The sequence below is a fragment of the Durio zibethinus genome, chromosome 28 (assembly GCF_047325235.1).
Source record: "Durio zibethinus cultivar Kanyao isolate XHJ-2024 chromosome 28, ASM4732523v1, whole genome shotgun sequence".
In the NCBI taxonomy this organism is placed as follows: domain Eukaryota; kingdom Viridiplantae; phylum Streptophyta; class Magnoliopsida; order Malvales; family Malvaceae; genus Durio; species Durio zibethinus.
This window is the reverse complement of record NC_143189.1, coordinates 16,459,971-16,481,989: the sequence shown is the minus strand read 5'-3', so window position 1 is coordinate 16,481,989 and position 22,019 is coordinate 16,459,971. Positions and strand designations below refer to the sequence as shown.

Genomic DNA, 22,019 nt, shown 5'->3' with positions numbered 1-22,019 from the left:
ACTGTAATCAAAATTATTCACGAATCTAATGAATTTTATTTCCTTCAAAAAAAAAAAATCAAATATGGGCATATAAATGAGACAGAAATATCTAGCCGACACAAAAAAAAATGTGAAACGAAATGAAAAAATGGAAGTTACATTTCATACAGGGGAATGGTCAGAAAAAGCGAGGGCGGGTCTGCCAATTCTCTCAAGCACAAAGTCCTGTAACTCAAATGAAGTGAACTACCGCTAATCTCGCAATGCCTCTTCTCTTCTCATTTTCATGGCTAACTTTGGCTGAAATTCACCGTCACGACAACTTCCTCCAATGCCTTACCCTGCATTCTGGCGATGCCTCTTCCTTCTCCAAACTCATTTATGCTCAAAACAACTCTTCATTTTCATCTGTCTTGGATTTTTCTATTCGGAATGCTCGGTTTTCTACACCAACAACCCCCGAACCTTTAGTCATAGTTACGCCCACCCACGTCTCCCATATCCAAGCAACCATTAAATGCTCAAGAATTCATGACATGCAGATTAGAATACGGAGCGGTGGTCATGACTACGAGGGTCTTTCCTACGTATCTCAAGTTCCATTTGTAATCATTGATTTGATTAATTTACGATCAATCGATGTTGATGCAGAAAATAAAACCGCATGGATTCAAGCCGGTGCCACTATAGGTGAATTATATTACAGAATTGCAGAGAAAAGCTCAACTCTTGCCTTCCCAGCTGGTGTTTGCCCCACTGTGGGTGTTGGCGGTCACTTTGGCGGGGGAGGTTATGGCATGATGATGCGCAAGTTTGGCCTTGCTGCTGATCAAATAATTGATGCACACTTGGTTGATGTTGATGGCAGACTTCTTGATAGAAACTCTATGGGGGAAGATCTATTTTGGGCCATTCGAGGAGGTGGGGCAGCCAGTTTCGGGGTCATTGTGTCGTGGAAAGTAAAGTTAGTTTCTGTTCCATCAACTGTGACTGTATTTACAGTGAACAGGACATTGGAAGAGAATGGAACAATGCTTGTTCACAAGTGGCAATCAGTAGCACCAAAGATTCACGAAGATTTGTACCTCAGACTCTTTTTAAAAGCTGTGAATTCAAGCCAACAAGAAGGAAAAAGAACAATACAAGCTTCTTTCACTAGCTTGTTTCTTGGTAGAATTGATCAACTACTTGTGTTGATGCAAGAAAGCTTTCCGGAGCTTGGAATAGTCAAAGAAGACTGTACTGAAATGAGCTGGATCCAAAGTATCCTCTACTTTGTAGATATCCCACAAAGTGAATCGTTAGATATTTTGCTTAACAGGACAGGTAGATCGGTGTTCTTCAAAGGGAAATCGGACTATGTTAAGGAATCTATTCCTGAAACTGCATTAGAAGGTCGGTGGCAAAGGTTTTACGAGGAGGAACCTGAGGCGGTGCAGCTTATCATTAGTCCTTACGGAGGCATAATGGATGAGATTCCGGAGTCTGAGACTCCTTACCCTCATAGGGCAGGGAATTTGTTCAACATCCATTATTTAGTGAGATGGGAAGAAGAAGATGCTTCTGCATCTCAGAAGCATATAAGTTAGACGAGAAGGCTTTACAGGTACATGGAACCCTACGTTTCAAAATCCCCCAGATCAGCTTATATGAACTACAGGGATCTTGACCTTGGAAGCAATAACAAAGGCAGATACACGAGCTATAGACATGCAAGCAAATGGGGTCTTAAATATTTCAACAACAACTTCAACCGATTGATTCATGTGAAGAGAATGGTTGATCCGCAAAATTTCTTTAGACATGAACAGAGTATCCCTTCTCTGATGATTTATTCTCAATAATTAAATAGGATTTTATAGACTAGCTAAGCATAAATAAAAGGCATGTTGAAGATCAAGGATATTGACCATATGCAATCTCCTAAATAATTATATATATCCATTTTACAACAAAGAAATATCCTGTGTCTTGCCGACTTAGCCTTACAAAATACACAAGAAAGTAGCTGCTGCTCTTCCACCTTAATCTCCATCTTTTCTTCTCAATATTTGAATCTGCTACTTCCATGATCAAATTTCTAAGTTTTATTCATTGGAGCGTCCGTTTGGGAACATCCATTATATGTATTTTTAATAAAAATTTGTTGTATATCTTTTTTTTTTGTGTTATTTAAATAATTTGCGGTATAGATTTCGGCTTTCTCAAATAAATTACATGACTATTTTTTGTGCGTGGAATATGACTCGAGATCAACGACATACACCGGCTCGAACATACAAGTTGTAATGTATCCCAGCCCATCTTTATTTTTTTTTGGACCATACATTGTTTTAGGCCGAAGTTTTAGCTGGCTCAAATAATAACATATAGGGGTTTTAGATTTTTGACTGGATGTTTGATTCGCCAATTATAATCTAATTTTTATTTTTTGTAATTTGATTTTATAATTAATTTGATAAATTCTTATTTCCATCACAAATAACAACATTGTCAATAAAAAGAAAAATAGAAAAAAAATCTAAATCCTCTTTTCTAAGAAATTTTATTAGATTTCGAGAGAAAAATAATTTTTTTTCCTATTTATCCTCTCATATTTCACTGTGCTAGAGAGACAAAATAACCACGAGAGGAGTGATAATTGCTGGAGCATTTGGACGTTGGGAATCATCTTCTCAAGTTGGTTTCCATCGTAGAAAGGTAAGATTTTTTTAATGATTTTCATAGGTACACTTACGGTGCATCATTCGAAAGAGAAATTTGGCTGCCGATCACTAATTGATATTCGACAACCAAAATGGCACCAAAAAGGTTCTCTAGTCATAAAGAGTTCATTGGCTTCCTCAACAAGATAGAGTTTATTTAAATGAATGATAAAATTAATTTTGATGAAATTAAAAATAATAATAAAATTAATTATTATAACGATAAGATTAAAATTAATAATTATATATGTATTTGAATAAAAAAATAATGGTGATGGTAAAATAAATTGTAATAAGAAAATAAAATGATCATTAATAGTATTAGAACAAAATTAATAAAAAATAAAATAAAATATATTTATTAATTTATTATATAATATTAAAATTTATTTATTTATTAATGTTATACAATAAAAAATAAAAATAAAAATAGAAGTTATTTATTTATTATATAATAATAAATTTTATTTATTAATTTTTTATCTAATAACAAAAAATCAAACGAAAAAAAGTTTAACTGTTTAAAAGAATTCTTGTTCCAAAAAAATTCTCCCTCTTTATTTTTCTTCTTTTTCTTAAATATTTTTTTGTTTTTCTATTTTTTTATTTTTGAAAAATTAACAAATAAGTAAAGAAAAGCAAAATAGGTAAAATAAATACAAGAGGAAGAAAAAAATTAAGACAAAAGGCATAAAACAAATTAAAGAAAATTGATCAAATATATGTGCGGAGACTCGAAAACTGAAAATATTTCAAAAGCCTTAAATAAAATAAAGTGTCTATAATTAACAATCTAAGAAAGAATTTAGATTTATTTATGGAAAATTTTATATTCAACCACTTCTTTTCTTTTTACAACCAAAAAATTAAAATTTTTTATGATAAAATTACTCATAAAATGAATTACTTAATTAGCCCTGTTGAAAGTACTTTTGAGCCCTTCAACCATACACATTTAATTTTCCTTCTTTCAATCTTACTTCATAAACCTCAAACTTCATCTTCTCTATTTACACAACTAACACATATTTTAATTCTCTTAAGTAGTATTTGGTATAAGGTGATTACTCAAAAAATTATGATGATTTACGCATAGCGATCAGATCAACATATTTGGTAACCATTTAATAATCTTACATAACAGTAATATTAAATCACCAATAGTAATTTGATCACTATCTTAGAAGATAATCTAATTCCCATCTAAAGAGGTGAAAAACTTTTATCACCGAGATGAAGTAATATATAAAATTAATAAAAGTTAATATTACCCATTTAATATGTTAATTAAAATTTTTTCATAAAATTAATTGTTAGTATTTTATATTATAATTTTTACATTTTCAAACTAATATTTATTGTAATAAGTTTTGTGTGAATTTTTTAATTTTTTAAATTTATTTATAATATAATCTTTTAATTTTAATATATTAGTTTTATTTTTTTAATTCAAATATAATTTATACTATCAAAACTAGTTTATTGTCAATAAATCTATTTTTAATTCAATAATTTAATTATATTTATTATGAAATAAATAAAATATTATTAATATTTTATATACAAATTATTTTCTTTAAATAACATTAAAATCATAACTTGTGTAATTATTATAATGTTGGTTGTTATTTTAGTACTTTTAAACAAAATAATGTTTGATTTTTAAAATCACCGAACATAAAGAACTTTAATTATTAAGAATTAATTATTCTTAATCAAATAAAATGATTCATGATTACGAATGATAAGATCATTCTAACAATAAGACCATCTTAATGATTAAAGTACTATAGTGATTTTAAAAATACTAGGATACCGAAAATGAAGGTGGAATGCGAAACCAAAGCATGTCGCAACAAAGACTACAAGGAAAATGATTAGAAAGCGTTCTGATTTGAGATTCAGAAAAACAACTTACACATAGCTAATATCTGACGGTGATTTCAGACAAAAAGAAAATGGGTGAGGTTGTGATTTTGGCTGTTAATGGTTTGAATGTAAATGCACTTGTGATTCAATTGGTTGTGGTGAAAAAGTTTTCCTGAGGGTTTGAAATTTGGATGTATTTAACACGTGGTTATAAAGAGAAAAAATGGCTGCATATAAAATTCCCTTTGTTTATAGTTTGGTCGATGCGGTGTTACTAGTTGTTGAACGGGGTAACATTCTATAGTGGAATTAAAGTAACTTTTATTGGTAAACTAAATCGTATAATCTTTTATATATATATATATATATATATATATATATTACAATATATAAGATTACATGATAAAAATTATTTATGTAGATATTTAGATGAATAATCTCTTTTAATGACACATAAGATAATATTTATATTATTTTATTTATCAAATAAATTTCTTTAATAAATTATTCAAATTTAATATTTTAGATAATTATTTAAATTTAAATCAAAATCTATCTGAGATTGAAAATTTTGTATAAATTTTGAATTCGAATATGTTAAATCATAATTTATCTTTTCTATTTAAATTTAATCACAATTTCAAATATATATACTTAATAAAATTTTATTTTCTGTCAAATAATTCTATTTACTAAATTATTTAAATTTAAATCAAAATCTATCAAAAAATTAAAAATTTAGCATACATTTTAAATTCAAATTTATTAAATATTAATTTATAATGGTTTCAATTTAATTATGATTATATATATATATACATATATATATGTGTGTATATGTGTGCGTGCGTGCTTAATAAACTATTATATACTGAAATTAGAATTTAAGAACGAAAATAAAAAGCATAAGGGAGACCATTCCATTCAAACCAAGATTATTTTATTTATTATTATTAGAATTAGAAATTGAAGAAGATAAATTTTTTTATTTGATGATTATGATTTATTGGTTTTTGACAGAAATCGACAAAAGCTAGAAATAAATGAAAGCCATGTTATCCTCATGAACAAGTAAGTCCAGTTTCTACCTTTATTACTCCTTCAAATATGGTTTATATTAAAATTATTAATTAAGCAAAAGAAAATAAATTAAAATTTGAATTGACTAGGTATTAGGATTTATTTAGAACTTATATGATGGTTCATTCTAAGTTAATGAATTATGTACTAGAAAGCATGGATGAATGAGAGTTTGCATTTTTATATAAAAGTTAAGACATCTAAATGTTGTTTAAAAAGTTAGATAAAAGTATGTTTTTATTTTTGAGAACAAATATAATGTTTTATTTATATTTTAATTCAAATATTTTTATATTATATATTTGATTAATTTATTTGTTTCTCTTTAGTTTTTTTTTTAAATTTTGTTTAGATTGATTATAATTAACTTTCATTTTTTTTGTTTTATTCATTTATTTAATGTTTCTATTCTCTATAATTCGTTAGATATTTTGCTTAACAGGACAGGTACAGCAATGTTCTTCAAAGGGAAATCGGACTATGTTAAGAAACCTATTCCTGAAACTGCATTAGAAGGTCTGTGGCAAAGGTTTTACGAGGAGGAACCTGGGGCGGTGGATCTTATCTTTAGTCCTTACGGAGGCATAATGGATGAGATTCCGGAGTCTGAGACTCCTTACCCTCATAGGGCAGGGAATTTGTTCAACATCCATTATATAGTGATATGGGAAGAAGAAGATGCTTCTGCATCTCAGAAGCATATAAGTTATATAAGAAGGCTTTACAGGTACATGGAACCCTACGTTTCAAAATCTCCCAGATCAGCTTACATGAACTACAGGGATCTTGACCTCGGAAGCAATAACAAAGGCAGATACACGAGCTATAGACAAGCAAGCAAATGGGGTCTTAAATATTTCAACAACAACTTCAACCGATTGATTCATGTGAAGAGAATGGTTGATCCGCAAAATTTCTTTAGACATGGACAGAGTATCCCTTCTCTTTTACTAGGCTGAGGAAGAAGAGGTGATGATTTATTCTCAATAATTAAATAGGATTTTACAGACTAGCTAAGCATAAATAAAAGGCATGTTGAAGATCAAGGATATTGACCATACGCAATCTCCTAAATAATTATATATATCCATTTTACAACAAAGAAAATATCCTGTGGCTTTGCCGACTTGGCCTGCATGTACAAAATACGCAAGAAAGTAGCTGCCGCTCTTCCACCCCCAATCTCCATCTTTTCTTCTCAATGCTTGAATCTACTACTTCCATGATCAAATTTCTAAGTTCTATTCATTGGAGTGTCCGTTTGGGAACATCCATTATATGTATTTTTAATAAAATTTTTTGTATATCTTTTTTTTGTGTTATTTAAATAATTTGTCGTATATTTTTTGGCTTTCTCAAATAAATTACATGAATGTTTTTTGTGCGTGGAATATGACTGGAGATCGACATATACCGGTTAGAACATACAAAGTTGTAATATAGCCCAGCCCAAGTTTATTATATTTGGACCATAACATTGTAATAGGCCTAAGTTTAGCTGGCCCAAATAACAACATCGAGGGGTTTTAGATTTAACTTGACTGGATGTTTGATTCGCCAATTATGATCTAATTTTTATTTTTCGTAATTTAATTTTATAATTAATTTGATAAATTCTTATTTCCATCACAAATCTTACATTAACAACATTGTCAATTAAAAGAAAAATAGAAAAAATCTAAATGCTCTTTTCTATGAAATTTTATTAGATTTAGAGAGAAAAATAATTTTTTTTCCTATTTATCCTCTCATATTTCACTGTGCTAGAGAGGAAAAAAAACCACGAGAGGAGTGATGATTGCTGGAGCGTTTGGACGTCGGGAATCATCCTCTCGAGTTGGTTTTCATCGTAGAAAGGTAAGATTTTTTGATGATTTACGGTGCATCATTTGGTAGCATTTGAAAGAGAATTTTGGCTGCCGATCACTAATTGATAAGTCTTCAACAATCAAAATGGCACCGAAAAGGTTCTCTAGTCACAAAGAGTTCATTGGCTTACTTAACAAAATTAGAGTTTATTTCGACGAACGATGAAATTAATTATGATAAAATTAAAAATAATAAAATTAATTATTGTAACAGTAAAATTAAAATTGATAATTATATGTATGTGTGAAAATAAAATGATCATTAATAGTATTAGAATAAAAAGTTAATAAATAATTTAAAATTAATAACAAAAAATAAAATAAAATATATTTATTAATTTATTATATAATAATAAAATTTATTTGTTTATTAATGTTATATAATAAAAAAATAAATTTTATTTATTATATAATAATAGATTTTATTCATTAATTTATTATCTAATAAAAAAATCAAAAGAAAAAAGTTTAAGTGTTTAAAAGAATTCTTGTTCCAAAAAATTCCCATCCGAATCATCTTTTAGATTTTTCTCTAAAAATTTTCCTTTTTTATTTTTCTTCTTTTTTCTTAAAATTTTTTTTGGTCTTTTTTTTTTAAATAATAAATAAGTAAATAAAAGCAAAATAGGTAAAATAAATACAAGAGGAGGAAAAAAAGACAAGAGGCATAAAACAAATAAAAGAAAATTGATCGAATATAAGTGTCAAGACTCGAAAATAGAAAATATTTCAAAAGTCGTTAGATAGAGTAGAGTGTCTGTAATTAGTAATCTAAGAAAGAATTTAGATTTGTTTATGGAAAATTTTATATTCAACCACTTTTTTTCTTTTTAAAACCAAAAAATTTAAAATTTTTACGATAAAATTACTCATAAAATGAATTACGTAATTAGCCCTATTGAAATTACTTTTGAACCCTTCAGCCATACCCATTTAATTCTCCTTCTTTCAATCTTACTTCATAAACTCAAACTTCATCTTCTCTATTTACATAACTAACGCATATTTTAATTCTCTTAGGTAATAGTTCATAAGAGGTGATTACTCAAAAAATAATGATGATTTATGCATGGCGACAGATCATCATGCTTGGTAACCATTTAATAATTTTACGTGACGGTAATCTTAAATCATCGAGAATGATTAAATCGCTATCTTGAAAGATAAATTAATTCCCATTTAAAAAGATGAAAAACTTTTATCACCAAGATGAAGTAATATATAAAATTAATAAAACTTAATATTACCCATTTAATGTGTTAATTAAAATTTTTTTCATAAAGTTAATTGTTATTATTTTATATTATAATTTTTATATTTTCAAACTAATATTTATTGTAATAAGTTTTGTGGAAATTTTTTAATTTTTTAAATTTATTTATAATATAATCTCTTGATTTTAATATATTAGTTTTATTTTTCTAATTCAAATATATTTTTACATAATTTATACTATAAAAACTAGTTTATTGTCGATAAATCTATTTTTAATTTAATAATTTAATTATATTTATTATGAAATAAATAAAATATTATTAATATTTTAGTCCTTACGGAGGCATAATGGATGAGATTCCGGAGTCTGAGACTCCTTACCCTCATAGGGCAGGGAATTTGTTCAACATCCATTATTTAGTGATATGGGAAGAAGAAGATGCTTCTGCATCTCAGAAGCATATAAGTTATATGAGAAGGCTTTACAGGTACATGGAACCCTACATTTCAAAATCTCCCAGATCAGCTTATATGAACTACAGGGATCTTGACCTTGGAAGCAATAACAAAGGCAGATACACGAGCTATAGACAAGCAAGCAAATGGGGTCTTAAATATTTCAACAACTTCAACCGATTGATTCATGTGAAGAGAACGGTTGATCCGCAAAATTTCTTTAGACATGAACAGAGTATCCCTTCTCTTTTACTAGCTGAGGAAGGAGAGATGATGATTTATTCTCAATAATTAAATAGGATTTTATAGACTAGCTAAGCATAAATAAAAGGCATGTTGAAGATCAAGGATATTGACCATATGCAATCTCCTAAATAATTATATATATCCATTTTACAACAAAGAAATATCCTGTGTCTTGCCGACTTAGCCTTACAAAATACACAAGAAAGTAGCTGCTGCTCTTCCACCCTTAATCTCCATCTTTTCTTCTCAATATTTGAATCTGCTACTTCCATGATCAAATTTCTAAGTTCTATTCATTGGAGAGTCCGTTTGGGAACATCCATTATATGTTTTTTTAATAAAAATTTGTTGTATATCTTTCTTTTTTTTTGTGTTATTTAAATAATTTGTAGTATAGTTTTCGGCTTTCTCAAATAAATTACATGACTATTTTTTGTGCGTGGAATATGACTCGAGATCAACGACATACACCGGCTCGAACATACAAGTGGTAATATATCCCAGCCCATCTTTATTTTTTTTGGACCATACATTGTTTTAGGCCTAAGTTTTAGCTGGCCCAAATAATAAAATATAGGGGTTTTAGATTTTTGATTGGATGTTTGATTCGCCAATTATAATCTAATTTTTATTTTTCGTAATTTGATTTTATAATTAATTTGATAAATTCTTGTTTCCATCACAAATAACAACATTGTCAATAAAAAGAGAAATAGAAAAAATCTAAATCCTCTTTTCTAAGAAATTTTATTAGATTTCGAGAGAAAAATAAATTTTTTTCCTATTTATCCTCTCATATTTCACTGTGCTAGAGAGACAAAATAACCACGAGAGGAGTGATAATTGCTGGAGCATTTGGACGTTGGGAATCATCTTCTCAAGTTGGTTTCCATCGTAGAAAGGTAAGATTTTTTTTTATGATTTTCATAGGTACACTTACGGTGCATCATTCGAAAGAGAAATTTGGCTGCCGATCACTAATTGATAAGTCTTCGACAACCAAAATGGCACCGGAAAGGTTCTCTAGTCACAAAGAGTTCATTGGCTTCCTCAACAAGATCAGAGTTTATTTAGATGAATGATAAAATTAATTTTGGTGAAATTAAAAATAATAATAAAATTAATTATTATAACGATAAGATTAAAATTAATAATTATATATGTATTGGAATAAAAAAATAATGGTGATGGTAAAATAAAATTGTAATAAGAAAAAAAAATGATCATTAATAGTATTAGAACAAAAATTAATAAGTAATTTAAAATTAATAAAAAATAAAATAAAATAATTTATTAATTTATTATATAATATTAAAATTTATTTATTTATTAATGTTATACAATAAAAAATAAAATAGAAGTTATTTATTTATTATATAATAATAAATTTTATTTATTAATTTATTATCTAATAACAAAAAATCAAAAGAAAAAAAGTTTAAGTGTTTAAAAGAATTCTTGTTCCAAAAAAATTCTCCCTCTTTATTTTTCTTCTTTTTCTTAAATATTTTGTGGTTTTTCTATTTTTTTTTATTTTTGAAAAAATAACAAATAAGTAAATAAAAGCAAAATAGGTAAAATAAATACAAGAGGAAGAAAAAAAATTAAGACAAAAGGCATAAAACAAATAAAAGAAAATTGATCAAATATATGTGCCGAGACTTGAAAATTGAAAATATTTCAAAAGTCCTTAAATAAAATAAAGTGTCTATAATTAGCACTCTAAGAAAGAATTTAGATTTGTTTATGGAAAATTTTATATTCAACCACTTTTTTTCTTTTTACAGCCAAAAAATTAAAATTTTTTATGATAAAATTACTCATAAAGTGAATTACTTAATTAACCCTATTGAAAAGTACTTTTGAGCCCTTCAACCATACACATTTAATTTTCCTTCTTTCAATCTTACTTCATAAACCTCAAACTTCATCTTCTCTATTTACACAACTAACACATATTTTAATTCTCTTAAGTAGTATTTGGTATAAGGTGATTTTCTTAAAAAATTATGATGCTTTACGCATAGCGATCAGATCAACATATTTGGTAACCATTTAATAATCCTACATAACAGTAATATTAAATCACCGATAGTAATTTAATCACTATCTTAGAAGGTAATCTAATTCTCATTTAAAGAGGTAAAAAAATTTTATCACTGAGATGAAGTGATATATAAAATTAATAAAAGTTAATATTACCCATTTAATATCTTAATTAAATTTTTTTCTTAAAATTAATTGTTATTATTTTATATTATAATTTTTATATTTTCAAACTAATATTTATTGTAATAAGTTTTGTGAAAATTTTTTAATTTTTTTAAATTTATTTATAATATAATCTTTTGATTTTAATATATTAGTTTTATTTTTTTAATTCAAATATAATTTATACTATAAAAACTAGTTTATTGTCAATAATCTATTTTTAATTCAATAATTTAATTATATTTATTATGAAATAAATAAAATATTATTAATATTTTTTATACAAATTATTTTCTTTAAATAACATTAAAATCATAACTTGTGTAATTATTATAATGTACGTTTTTATTTTAGTACTTTTAAACAAAATAATATTTGATTTTTAAAATCACCGAACATAAAAGAACTTTAATTATTAAGAATTAATTATTCTTAATCAAATAAAATGATTCATGATTACGAATGATAAGATCATTTTAATAATAAGATCATCTTAATGATCAAAGTACTATAGTGATTTTAAAAATACTAGGATACCGAAAATGAAGGTGGAATGCGAAACCAAAGCATGTCGCAACAAAGACTATAAGGAAAATGATTAGAAAGCGTTCTGATTTGAGATTCAGAAAAACAACTTACACATAGCTAATATCTGACGGTGATTTCAGACAAAAAGAAAATGGGTGAGGTTATGATTTTGGCTGTTAATGGTTTGAATGTAAATGCACTTGTGATTCAATTGGTTGTGGTGAAAAAGTTTTCCTAAAGAGGGTTTGAAATATGGATGTATTTAACATGTGGTTATAAAGAGAAAAAATGGCTGCATATAAAATTCCCTTTGTTTATAGTTTGGTCGATGCGGTGTTACTAGTTGTTGAACGGGGTAACATTCTATAGTGGAATTAAAGTAACTTTTATTGGTAAACTAAATCGTATAATCCTATATATATATATATATATATATATATTACAATATATAAGATTATATGATAAAAACTATTTATGTAGATATTTAGGTGAATAATCTCTTTTAAAGACATAAGATAATATTTATATTATTTTATTTATCAAATAAATTTCTTTAATAAATTATTCAAATTTAATATTTTAGATAATTATTTAAATTTAAATCAAAATCTATCTGAGATTGAAAATTTTGTATAAATTTTGAATTCGAATATATTAAATCATAATTTATCTTTTCTATTTAAATTTAATCACAATTCCAAATATATATACTTAATAAAATTTTATTTTCTGTCAAATAATTTTATTTACTAAATTATTTAAATCTAATATTTTGTATAATTATTTAAATTTAAATCAAAATCTATCAAAAAATTAAAAGTTTAGCATACATTTAAAATTCAAATTTATTAAATGTTAATTTATCATGGTTTCAATTTAATTATGATTATATATATATATATATACATATATATATGTATATGTGTACGTGCGTGCTTAATAAACTATTATATACTGAAATTAGAATTTAAGAACGAAAATAAAAAGCATAAGGGAGACCATTACATTCAAACCAAGATTATTTTATTTATTATTATTAGAATTAGAAATTGAAGAAGATACATTTTTTTATTTGATGATTATGATTTATTGGTTTTTGACAGAAATCGACAAAAGCTAGAAATAAATGAAAGCCATGTTATCCTCATGAACAAGTAAGTCCAATTTCTACCTTTATTACTCCTTCAAATATGGTTTATATTAAAATTAATAATTAAGCAAAAGAAAATAAATTAAAATTTGAATTGACTGGGTATTAGGATTTATTTAGAACTTATATGATGGTTCATTCTAAGTTAATGAATTATGTACTAGAAAGCATGGATGAATGAGAGTTTGCATTTTTATATAAAAGATAAGACATCTAAATGTTGTTAAAAAAGTTAGATAAAAGTATGTTTTTATTTTTGAGAATAAATATAATGTTTTATTTATGTTCTAATTCAAATATTTTTATATTATATATTTGATTAATTTATTTGTTTCTCTTTAGTCTTTTTTAAAATTTTGTTTTGATTGATTATAATTAACTTTTCATTTTTTTTTGTTTTATTCATTTATTTAATGTTTCTATTCTCTATTAATTCATTAACATATATGCTCTTATTATTGTATATTTTTAATCTCGACAAATTAATGTATAAATTTATATTCTTCATTTCATTTTGCAACACTTTTTTATTATTAATTTTCTTTGTCTATAACAGATGATATGTGAAGAATAATAACCGTTATCATATCTGACCCACAAAAAAATTCCATTAATTATATTAAAAACAATTAAAAATAAATAATATTTTAAAAAAATGATATGTTTTTTAAATATAACATAAAGAATCATTGTTTTCCTTTTATCTAAAAAAAATAACTATATTTTCTTGACATAGAAATAATTGTTAGGCCAATATATTTGTGTAATCAGTACTTGAAGTATATAAAAAATAAGAAATAATAGAAAGCAAATGGTTATGACCAAATTAATCACAACTATTTAAAGATTGATTCTTGATTTTTTATCAAACAAAAAAGAAGTGGTAGCAAAAGTTTTAGTGTTTAGCAAAAAATTGAAGAATTTTTTTTATGAAAAAGAAAAGATTTTTATAATTCTTGACAATTTACAAAAGTTTAGACTCATTTTAGATGAACAGTACTATTTATAATATATTATGTGCAGATTCTCAGTTAGTTGTAACTTAACATTTATGAATACATGATTATATATTAGATCAATAAGAATTTGTATTTTTTTATTAATATAATATAAAAAAATTAAAGTTAATTAAAAATAAATTTAAAATTCTAAAAATTTAATAAAAAATTTCATGTATTGTACAAGTTAAAAAAACTAATTACAAGATATAATGTTATCGAATAAAATATGCTTATGTGTACATATATATGGACAATTTATTCTAGTAACACATACAATAATTTTAAAATTCATTTATATATCAAATTTGAATTCAAAATTAACCAAATTTTTATCTTTAAAATTTGAAAATGTTTGAAATTTCATAAATTATCTTAAAATGGATGTAAGTTAAAAATTTTTGAAATTACTATTAATTTAAAACTGTTTTAGCCATAGAATTTTATTTGTTTTATAATCTTTTTAACTTCAAAATCATGCAAATCATTTTTATCTGTATTAATTTAACTATAATTTTTTATTATTTAGAAATTATTTTCACAAATTTTTGTACATTTTAAAGATTAATTTTAGCATTCAATAACAAACTAAACATGAATACATTTCAATTAAATTATTAGAGTTTTGTGATGCGTGGGCAAAATAAAACAAAAGAAAAAAAAACAATTTTGTATTGAAATGTTTATATTTCATTTAAAGAATATGAGTAAGCTTAGACTATGAGTAAACTTAAAATATAATTTGTAATGTTTATCTTTAATTTTGACGAGTCTTGCGGAATTCCACATGATCGCCAAAAAGATTGTCAAATTTAGCTAATTATTAATGTAATAAATAATTATATCGAAAACATGGAATATGATAAGAAAAGAGTGATTGACATTGACGTAATCATTAAATGGACCGATTAATAATATCAACTTACTTGCGTAACCACATGATTTATGTTGACCAATTGTACATAGTCTGCAACTCTTATCCAAATATTGTCTGTCACCAAAGAGATAAAACAACCGATCTCTTATAAAAGTGTTTTATTATTATTATTCTTTATTTTTTAATGTTTTTGGTATATTTTGATGAGTGCATTTGATGTTGACACACTAGTTGCTTGTTTGAATTGAGTACTCCGGTAATCAACGCTATTTTATTTATTTATTTATTTTTTATGAAATCGTAATCAACACTAATTATTTATGATTTTTATATAATATTTTATATATTTTTATCATATTTAAAAATTAATTTTAAATACACAATTTTTTTAAAAAATTTCAAATCCACTATATTACAAGTAATTAAAATGTACAAATGCTTCATAAATATTCACATGGCATAAATTTCAACCCAAAATTTAACGAGCTCAAAAAATATATATATTTTTTCACGTGGACCTACATGTTAAGCTAAAGGCTTTTTGTCCAATTCAAAATTCATATATATATATATATAAATATATCAAATCAAACAATAAATTATTTACACAATAAACATAATGACGAAGCCAGAGACTTTATTCGCATTGAACTCACTTTTTTTTTTCTTTGAAGAAAGTGACTTCATGGCTTTTGAAAATGCCTCAATCATGTAATAAAATAACTAGGTGCAAGTGTTTACCAATTAGATTTTCTAGGGAAAAAAAAGAATTAGATTTCCTAGTCAAAAGTCCAAGAATCTTTATTTTATATATATATATATATATATATATATATATATAAAACAGGATCAAATTACACAAAAAAATTATTTTTTTATTTTTTTAATCATTGATTTCAATAAATTTAAGTGATAAGAAAAATAGAGTAAAAAAAATAATTTAATTTTATCTTTTATATCTATTAAAATTAATATTTAAAAAATACATAAAATTAAAAAAAATTTACACTAATATATATCGATTCCTTTTCATATATATATATATATATATATATATATATATATATTCTGCTTGCATTACTTGAGTAAGGACGGTCACTTTTTATTGCTCTTTTTTTAATTTTTTTCCTTAAAGAAATAGGGAGTTGTCCGAAGAATCCACTTGCCTATGGTTCATGATGTAGTTTTTATGTGCTCATTGGTCTCATTAATTTATGTATAAGAGCCAAGAGGTAGATAAAAAAGAAAAAAAGGCGTCACTTTCAACAAGGTCAACATCCATCCCTCCTTAGAAAACTATATTAGTTACCATAGATGTACAATATTACTTAATCTTAGAGCTTATAGGGTAAAGATTGACTTTAATGGATTGTACTTGAGACAAAGATCAATCCTCAAATGTACTAAGATTTGAACTTCTTGTCTCAAATCAGTGACCTATTATATTAAACTAAAAATATTTTCATACCACATTTACTGTGTATGAGTAAAAAAATGAGGCTAAATTACATTTTCCATTGCTTAATTTTTTTTATCATCCAATTTCAAATTTAATATTTTTGAACATTAAAGGTGACATATCAAGCGAAGGATCCATCATCTTTTAATGGATGAGTGATTAACACAATAAAACTTATATATGTTAATAATGTTTAAAGGGAAATGATCTTTTCACCACTTAAAAGTTTTCATTACTTTATCTAAGGATGAGTAACACACTTTCATCTAAATTTATAGTTGAAATATATTTGTTCAATTTTTTTTATGTATTTTTGTATTTAATTTAAAATCATTAAATATCAATCATAAATTTAAATGAAAGTACATTATTTACCCTTAAATAAAATATACTGATAGTTGAGTTTTTTAACTTTACAAATAAGATTCAGATGATGATATATGTCTTTTATATATTTAAAAAAATTAATTTTAAAAAATAATACACATATTATTATCTGAATATTACTTGTAAAATTAAAAAATTTTACTTCAATGTATCAAATAATTTTTTTAAATAAAATAGTGGAAACTTTCCATATTTTTTAAGTATCGAAGAGTATTTTTTGCCCCCAATTTTTATGTTCTAATTATCAGCATCTACTAATTATTTATGAGGGGATTATTAGTAATTGGAAAGGCAGTTTGCCATCCTAAATTGATAGTTTGACAAGCATTTCCTTTAAATCGAAGTGTGACCCACAAAAGGGCTAAGTTTGAGGATAAATGGCTCAACTTGAGCCATCTTAATTAAAGCAAGCCTTAATTGACGGTTTTTGGCCGATAAGATTCGATTCATGTTTCAACCTTTGAATGCCAACCGATGCATGCAACTGCACATATATATGCTATGCGCTTTGCCAAAACCATACATATTAGTTTGCAAATTAAAATAAGGAAAGGATTTTTTTCATTACTAATGGAGATTTATATTACTTTATCCAACAGTGATTAATACACTTTGAAATTAATATATAACTAAAATTTACTCAATTTTTAATTATTTTTGTATTCATTTTAAAATTATTAAAATTTTAACCAAAAATTAATTTCAAAATACGTTAATCACTTCACTATTAAATAAAATAATGAAAATCTTTGCCGCTTAAAAAGTAGCGGAAATGATGTTTAGCTATTAAAATAACCTGAGCTAAATGGGTCAGAGAATTCATTGCCATTTTATTTAATTTTAACTTATACTTGAATATTTTATTCATACAAGATCATATATATATATATAGATATATGTTGTTACTCCAAAAGTTAAAATCCAATTCCTTCTTCAAACTCTGCTCGATAAAAATTTTAAAAAAAATCTAAAATTTAACTTTCACCCCTTTGAGTTGGAGGGTGCGGAAGTGATGGAGATGAACGTGTGCATGACATATTTAAGGAGATCTGGAAGGCACGTGTATGAAAGCAGCATCCTATATTTTATCATAAAAAATATATGTAAAAAACAAGTTTAATGGCTGCTTACGCCAATACTAACACAGCTGACATTCATAAATTCTGAATGTCAAAGGCCAATTATATTACGTTTGTATTATAATCAGTCCTACAAAATGTTGAAATCTTCTTGGTCAAATTGTTCGGTCCTGACTTTGGTTGATAGTCAAAACTAACCTTTTCTTTTTTGTTATGTAACGCATTCAAGGTTGAGCCTAAAATTTTCCTATAAATTCCTTCCAAATCATTTCGCTTAGCATAAATTCAAGAAATTAAACATGGGAATTTTAAGGCCTGCTGTTGTTACTCTGCTTTCTGTTCTTCTTTTTATTTCATTTCGGGAAACATCTGCTTCGGATTCATTCCAGGAAACCTTTCTTCAATGTCTTTTAGACAATTCTCATCCATCTCATCCCATCTCTGCAGCGATCTTCACTCCTCAAAATCCCTCATATTCCTCTGTTCTTCAATCCTCCATTCGAAATCTTCGATTTAATGAGACCTCCACCCCAAAACCATTCCTTATTCTCACTGCATTGCATCAGTCCCATATCCAAGCTGCCATTGTTTGTGCCAAAAAGGATAACATTCAAATGAAAATTCGAAGTGGGGGCCATGACTATGAGGGCTTATCATATGTTGCTACTGTTCCTTTTTTTGTCCTTGACATGTTCAATCTTCGATCCATTGACGTAGATGTAGCAAACGAGACTGCATGGGTTGAGACTGGAGCAACCCTTGGTGAAGTTTACTACAGAATCTCTGAGAAGAGCAAAATACATGGCTTCCCAGCTGGTGTTTGTCCCACAGTAGGCGTCGGGGGTCACTTTGGTGGGGGTGGCTATGGGAATATGATGAGAAAATATGGCCTTTCTGTAGATAACATCGTCGATGCATATTTTATTGATGTTAATGGAAGATTTCATGATAGAAAATCCATGGGTGAAGATATTTTCTGGGCTATTAGAGGAGGAGGAGCAGCAAGCTTTGGTGTCGTTCTTGCATACAAAATTAAGTTGGTTCGTGTTCCTGAAACAGTCACTGTCTTTCGGGTTGAAAAAACTCTGGAAGAAAATGCAACGGATATTGTTGACCAGTGGCAACGTGTTGCAGATAAGCTTCCAGAAGACCTCTTTGTCAGACTTATCTTGGATGTAGTAAATAGCAGTAGAAGTGGTGAAAAGACCGTGCGGGCTGCATTCATTTCCTTGTTCCTTGGAGACTCTAACAGACTTCTTTCTATCATGAATGAGAGGTTTCCTGCACTGGGTTTATCTCAATCGGATTGCATTGAAACAACCTGGGTTCAATCGGTTCTTTACTGGACCAACATTCCCATCGAGAGAGAAACGGATATTTTGTTAGATCGAACCCCTTCGTCATTGGTTTTTCTGAAGAGGAAATCAGACTACGTGAAGGAACCAATTCCAAAGGCTGGTTTGGAGTGGCTTTGGAAAAGAATGATTGAACTACGGGTGCCACAAATGCTATTCAATCCTTACGGTGGGAGAATGGCTGAAATTCCATCGACAGCAACTCCATTCCCACACAGAGCTGGAAACTTGTGGAAGATTCAATACGTAACAAATTGGAATGAAGGTGGGGCTGAAGCAGCAGAGCATTACATAGGTTTGACAAGGAAGCTCCATGGATACATGTCTCGTTTTGTGTCAAAGAACCCAAGGGAGGCATTTCTGAATTACAGAGACATTGACTTAGGTGTCAACCACAATGGAAGAGAAAGCTACATGGAAGGAAGGGTTTATGGGATCAAGTATTTTAAGGGTAACTTCAACAGATTGGTCCATATTAAGACTAGGGTTGATCCTGCTAATTTCTTTAGAAATGAACAAAGCATTCCCACTCTTCTGTATTAAGAGTGGGAACTGAATTTATGCTGGCAGATATATCATCTATGTATTCATTAATTAATTATCTGTCCATAACTGTATTTCGTTTGCTACACTATAGAAATAAAACAAATTAAAGATGTTGTGGAAGGAAGGTGATTTAAGGAAAAGAAAATAAATATTGTAGTTGTAAGATTTTTTTATGCTTTTCATAGGTACACTTACGGTGCATCGTTTGAAAGAGAAATTTGGCTGCCGATCACTAATTGACAAGTCTTCGACAACCAAAATGGCACCAAAAAGGTTCTCTAGTCACAAAGAGTTCATTGGCTTCCTCAACAAGATCAGAGTTTATTTAGATGAATGATAAAATTAATTTTGATAAAATTAAAAAAAGTAATAAAATTAATTATTATAACGATAAGATTAAAATTAATAATTATATGTAGGTTTGAATACAAAAAAAAAATGGTGATGATAAAATAAATTGTAACGAGAAAATAAAATGATCATTAATAGTATTAGAATAAAAATTAATAAATAATTTAAAATTAATAACAAAAAATAAAATAAAATAAATTTATTAATTTATTATATAATAATAATATTTATTTATTTATTAATGTTATATAATAAAAAATTAAAAATAGAAGTTATTTATTTATTATATAATAATAAATTTTATTTATTGAATTATTATCTAATAACAAAAAATCAAAAGAAAAAAAGTTTAAGTGTTTAAAAGAATTCTTGTTCCAAAAAAATTCTCCCTTTTTATTTTTCTTCTTTTTCTTAAATTTTTTTTGGTTTTTCTGATTTTTTTTTATTCTTGAAAAAAATAATAAATAAGTAAGTAAAAGCAAAATAGGTAAAATAAATACAAGAGGAAGAAAAAAATTAAGACAAAAGGCATAAAACAAATAAAAGAAAATTGATCAAATATAAGTGCCGAGACTTGAAAATCGAAAATATTTCAAAAGCCCTAGATAAAATAAAGTGTCTATAAAAGAATTTAGATTTGTTTATGAAAAATTTTATATTCAACCACTTTTTTTCTTTTACAACCAAAAAATTAAAATCTTTTATGATACAATTACTCATAAAGTGAATTACTTAATTAGCGCTATTAAAAGTACTTTTGACCCCATCAACCATACGCATTTAATTTTTCTTCTTTCAATCTATCATAACGTATAGATCCATGAACCTATCACCAAACATAGATTAAAAGAAGTCACCATTAATTTTTTTTATCTAGGTGTAATTGACTACTTGATTGAATCTGATCTACAAAACAAATGTTAGGTTCAGGAGTTGATTACGCATGGGGAAGGTTGTAGCACCCCCATAACACCCATCAAAGGATGGTACTAGTTTGATTTCAAATTATCAAAGCCTTGACTATTTTTTATGATTTTACAAATAACTTAATATTGAAAATTAACCTTACAATTGTCCCAATAGTTTGGTAGTAATCTATGATAATTCTCTCATCTTAAGAGTATTAATGGAGACTAATGTCCCACTCTGAAAAAGCTTCTTTGTTGGATTTATTGATTTTATTTCAAAAAAAATTAATGAAGCCTCCCAATAGTTTGGTAAGGCCCACTTCAAAGTAATCCTCCAATATTTTAGAGGATAAAAAATTATTTTTATTTATTTGGAAAGACCTTTTTTTATTGAAATTATTTTTTTAATTATTTTTTATTATTTTGAAAACTTTATTTACAAAAATTATTTTATTTGAAAAGATTTTTTTTAGAATTACTTTTCCTTTTTTCTTTTTACTTTTAGAAATAAAAATGGAAGAAATAACATTTTAAAAAAAAGATAAAATAGAAAATTAAAAATTAGGTTAAAAATAAAATAAAATAAAATTAGAAAATAAAAATAAAATAAAAAATGGAAGAAGAGAAAACCTGCGATCGGGTCGAGTAGGTACCAAGGTTAGAATGCGGGTCAACAAGTCATGCGCGGATCCTGGGCTATGCAAAATAGTGTCATGTTAGGAGAGTATAAAAGCTACACCACTCAGCTT

At 26.4% G+C, this 22,019-nt stretch overlaps 2 protein-coding genes and 1 pseudogene across 2 annotated transcripts; all 3 read left to right on the top strand.

Annotated features, from left to right (window-relative positions):
• Nucleotides 1-469: 469 nt before the first annotated feature.
• Nucleotides 470-6,976, top strand: LOC149510805 (tetrahydroberberine oxidase-like). The gene is made up of 2 exons (XM_089757193.1): nucleotides 470-1,308; nucleotides 6,084-6,976. The coding sequence occupies exons 1-2, from the start codon at nucleotides 519-521 to the stop codon at nucleotides 6,593-6,595; spliced, it is 1,302 nt and encodes a 433-aa protein (XP_089613319.1). The 5' UTR covers nucleotides 470-518; the 3' UTR covers nucleotides 6,596-6,976.
• Nucleotides 6,977-9,067: 2,091 nt separating this feature from the next.
• LOC111280685 (berberine bridge enzyme-like 23 pseudogene) lies at nucleotides 9,068-9,466 on the top strand (annotated as a pseudogene).
• Nucleotides 9,467-18,388: 8,922 nt separating this feature from the next.
• On the top strand, nucleotides 18,389-20,176 carry LOC111280769 (berberine bridge enzyme-like 8). Its single transcript, XM_022868229.2, has one exon. The coding sequence runs from the start codon at nucleotides 18,410-18,412 to the stop codon at nucleotides 20,006-20,008; it is 1,599 nt and encodes a 532-aa protein (XP_022723964.2). The 5' UTR covers nucleotides 18,389-18,409; the 3' UTR covers nucleotides 20,009-20,176.
• The last annotated feature ends 1,843 nt before the right edge of the window (nucleotides 20,177-22,019 follow it).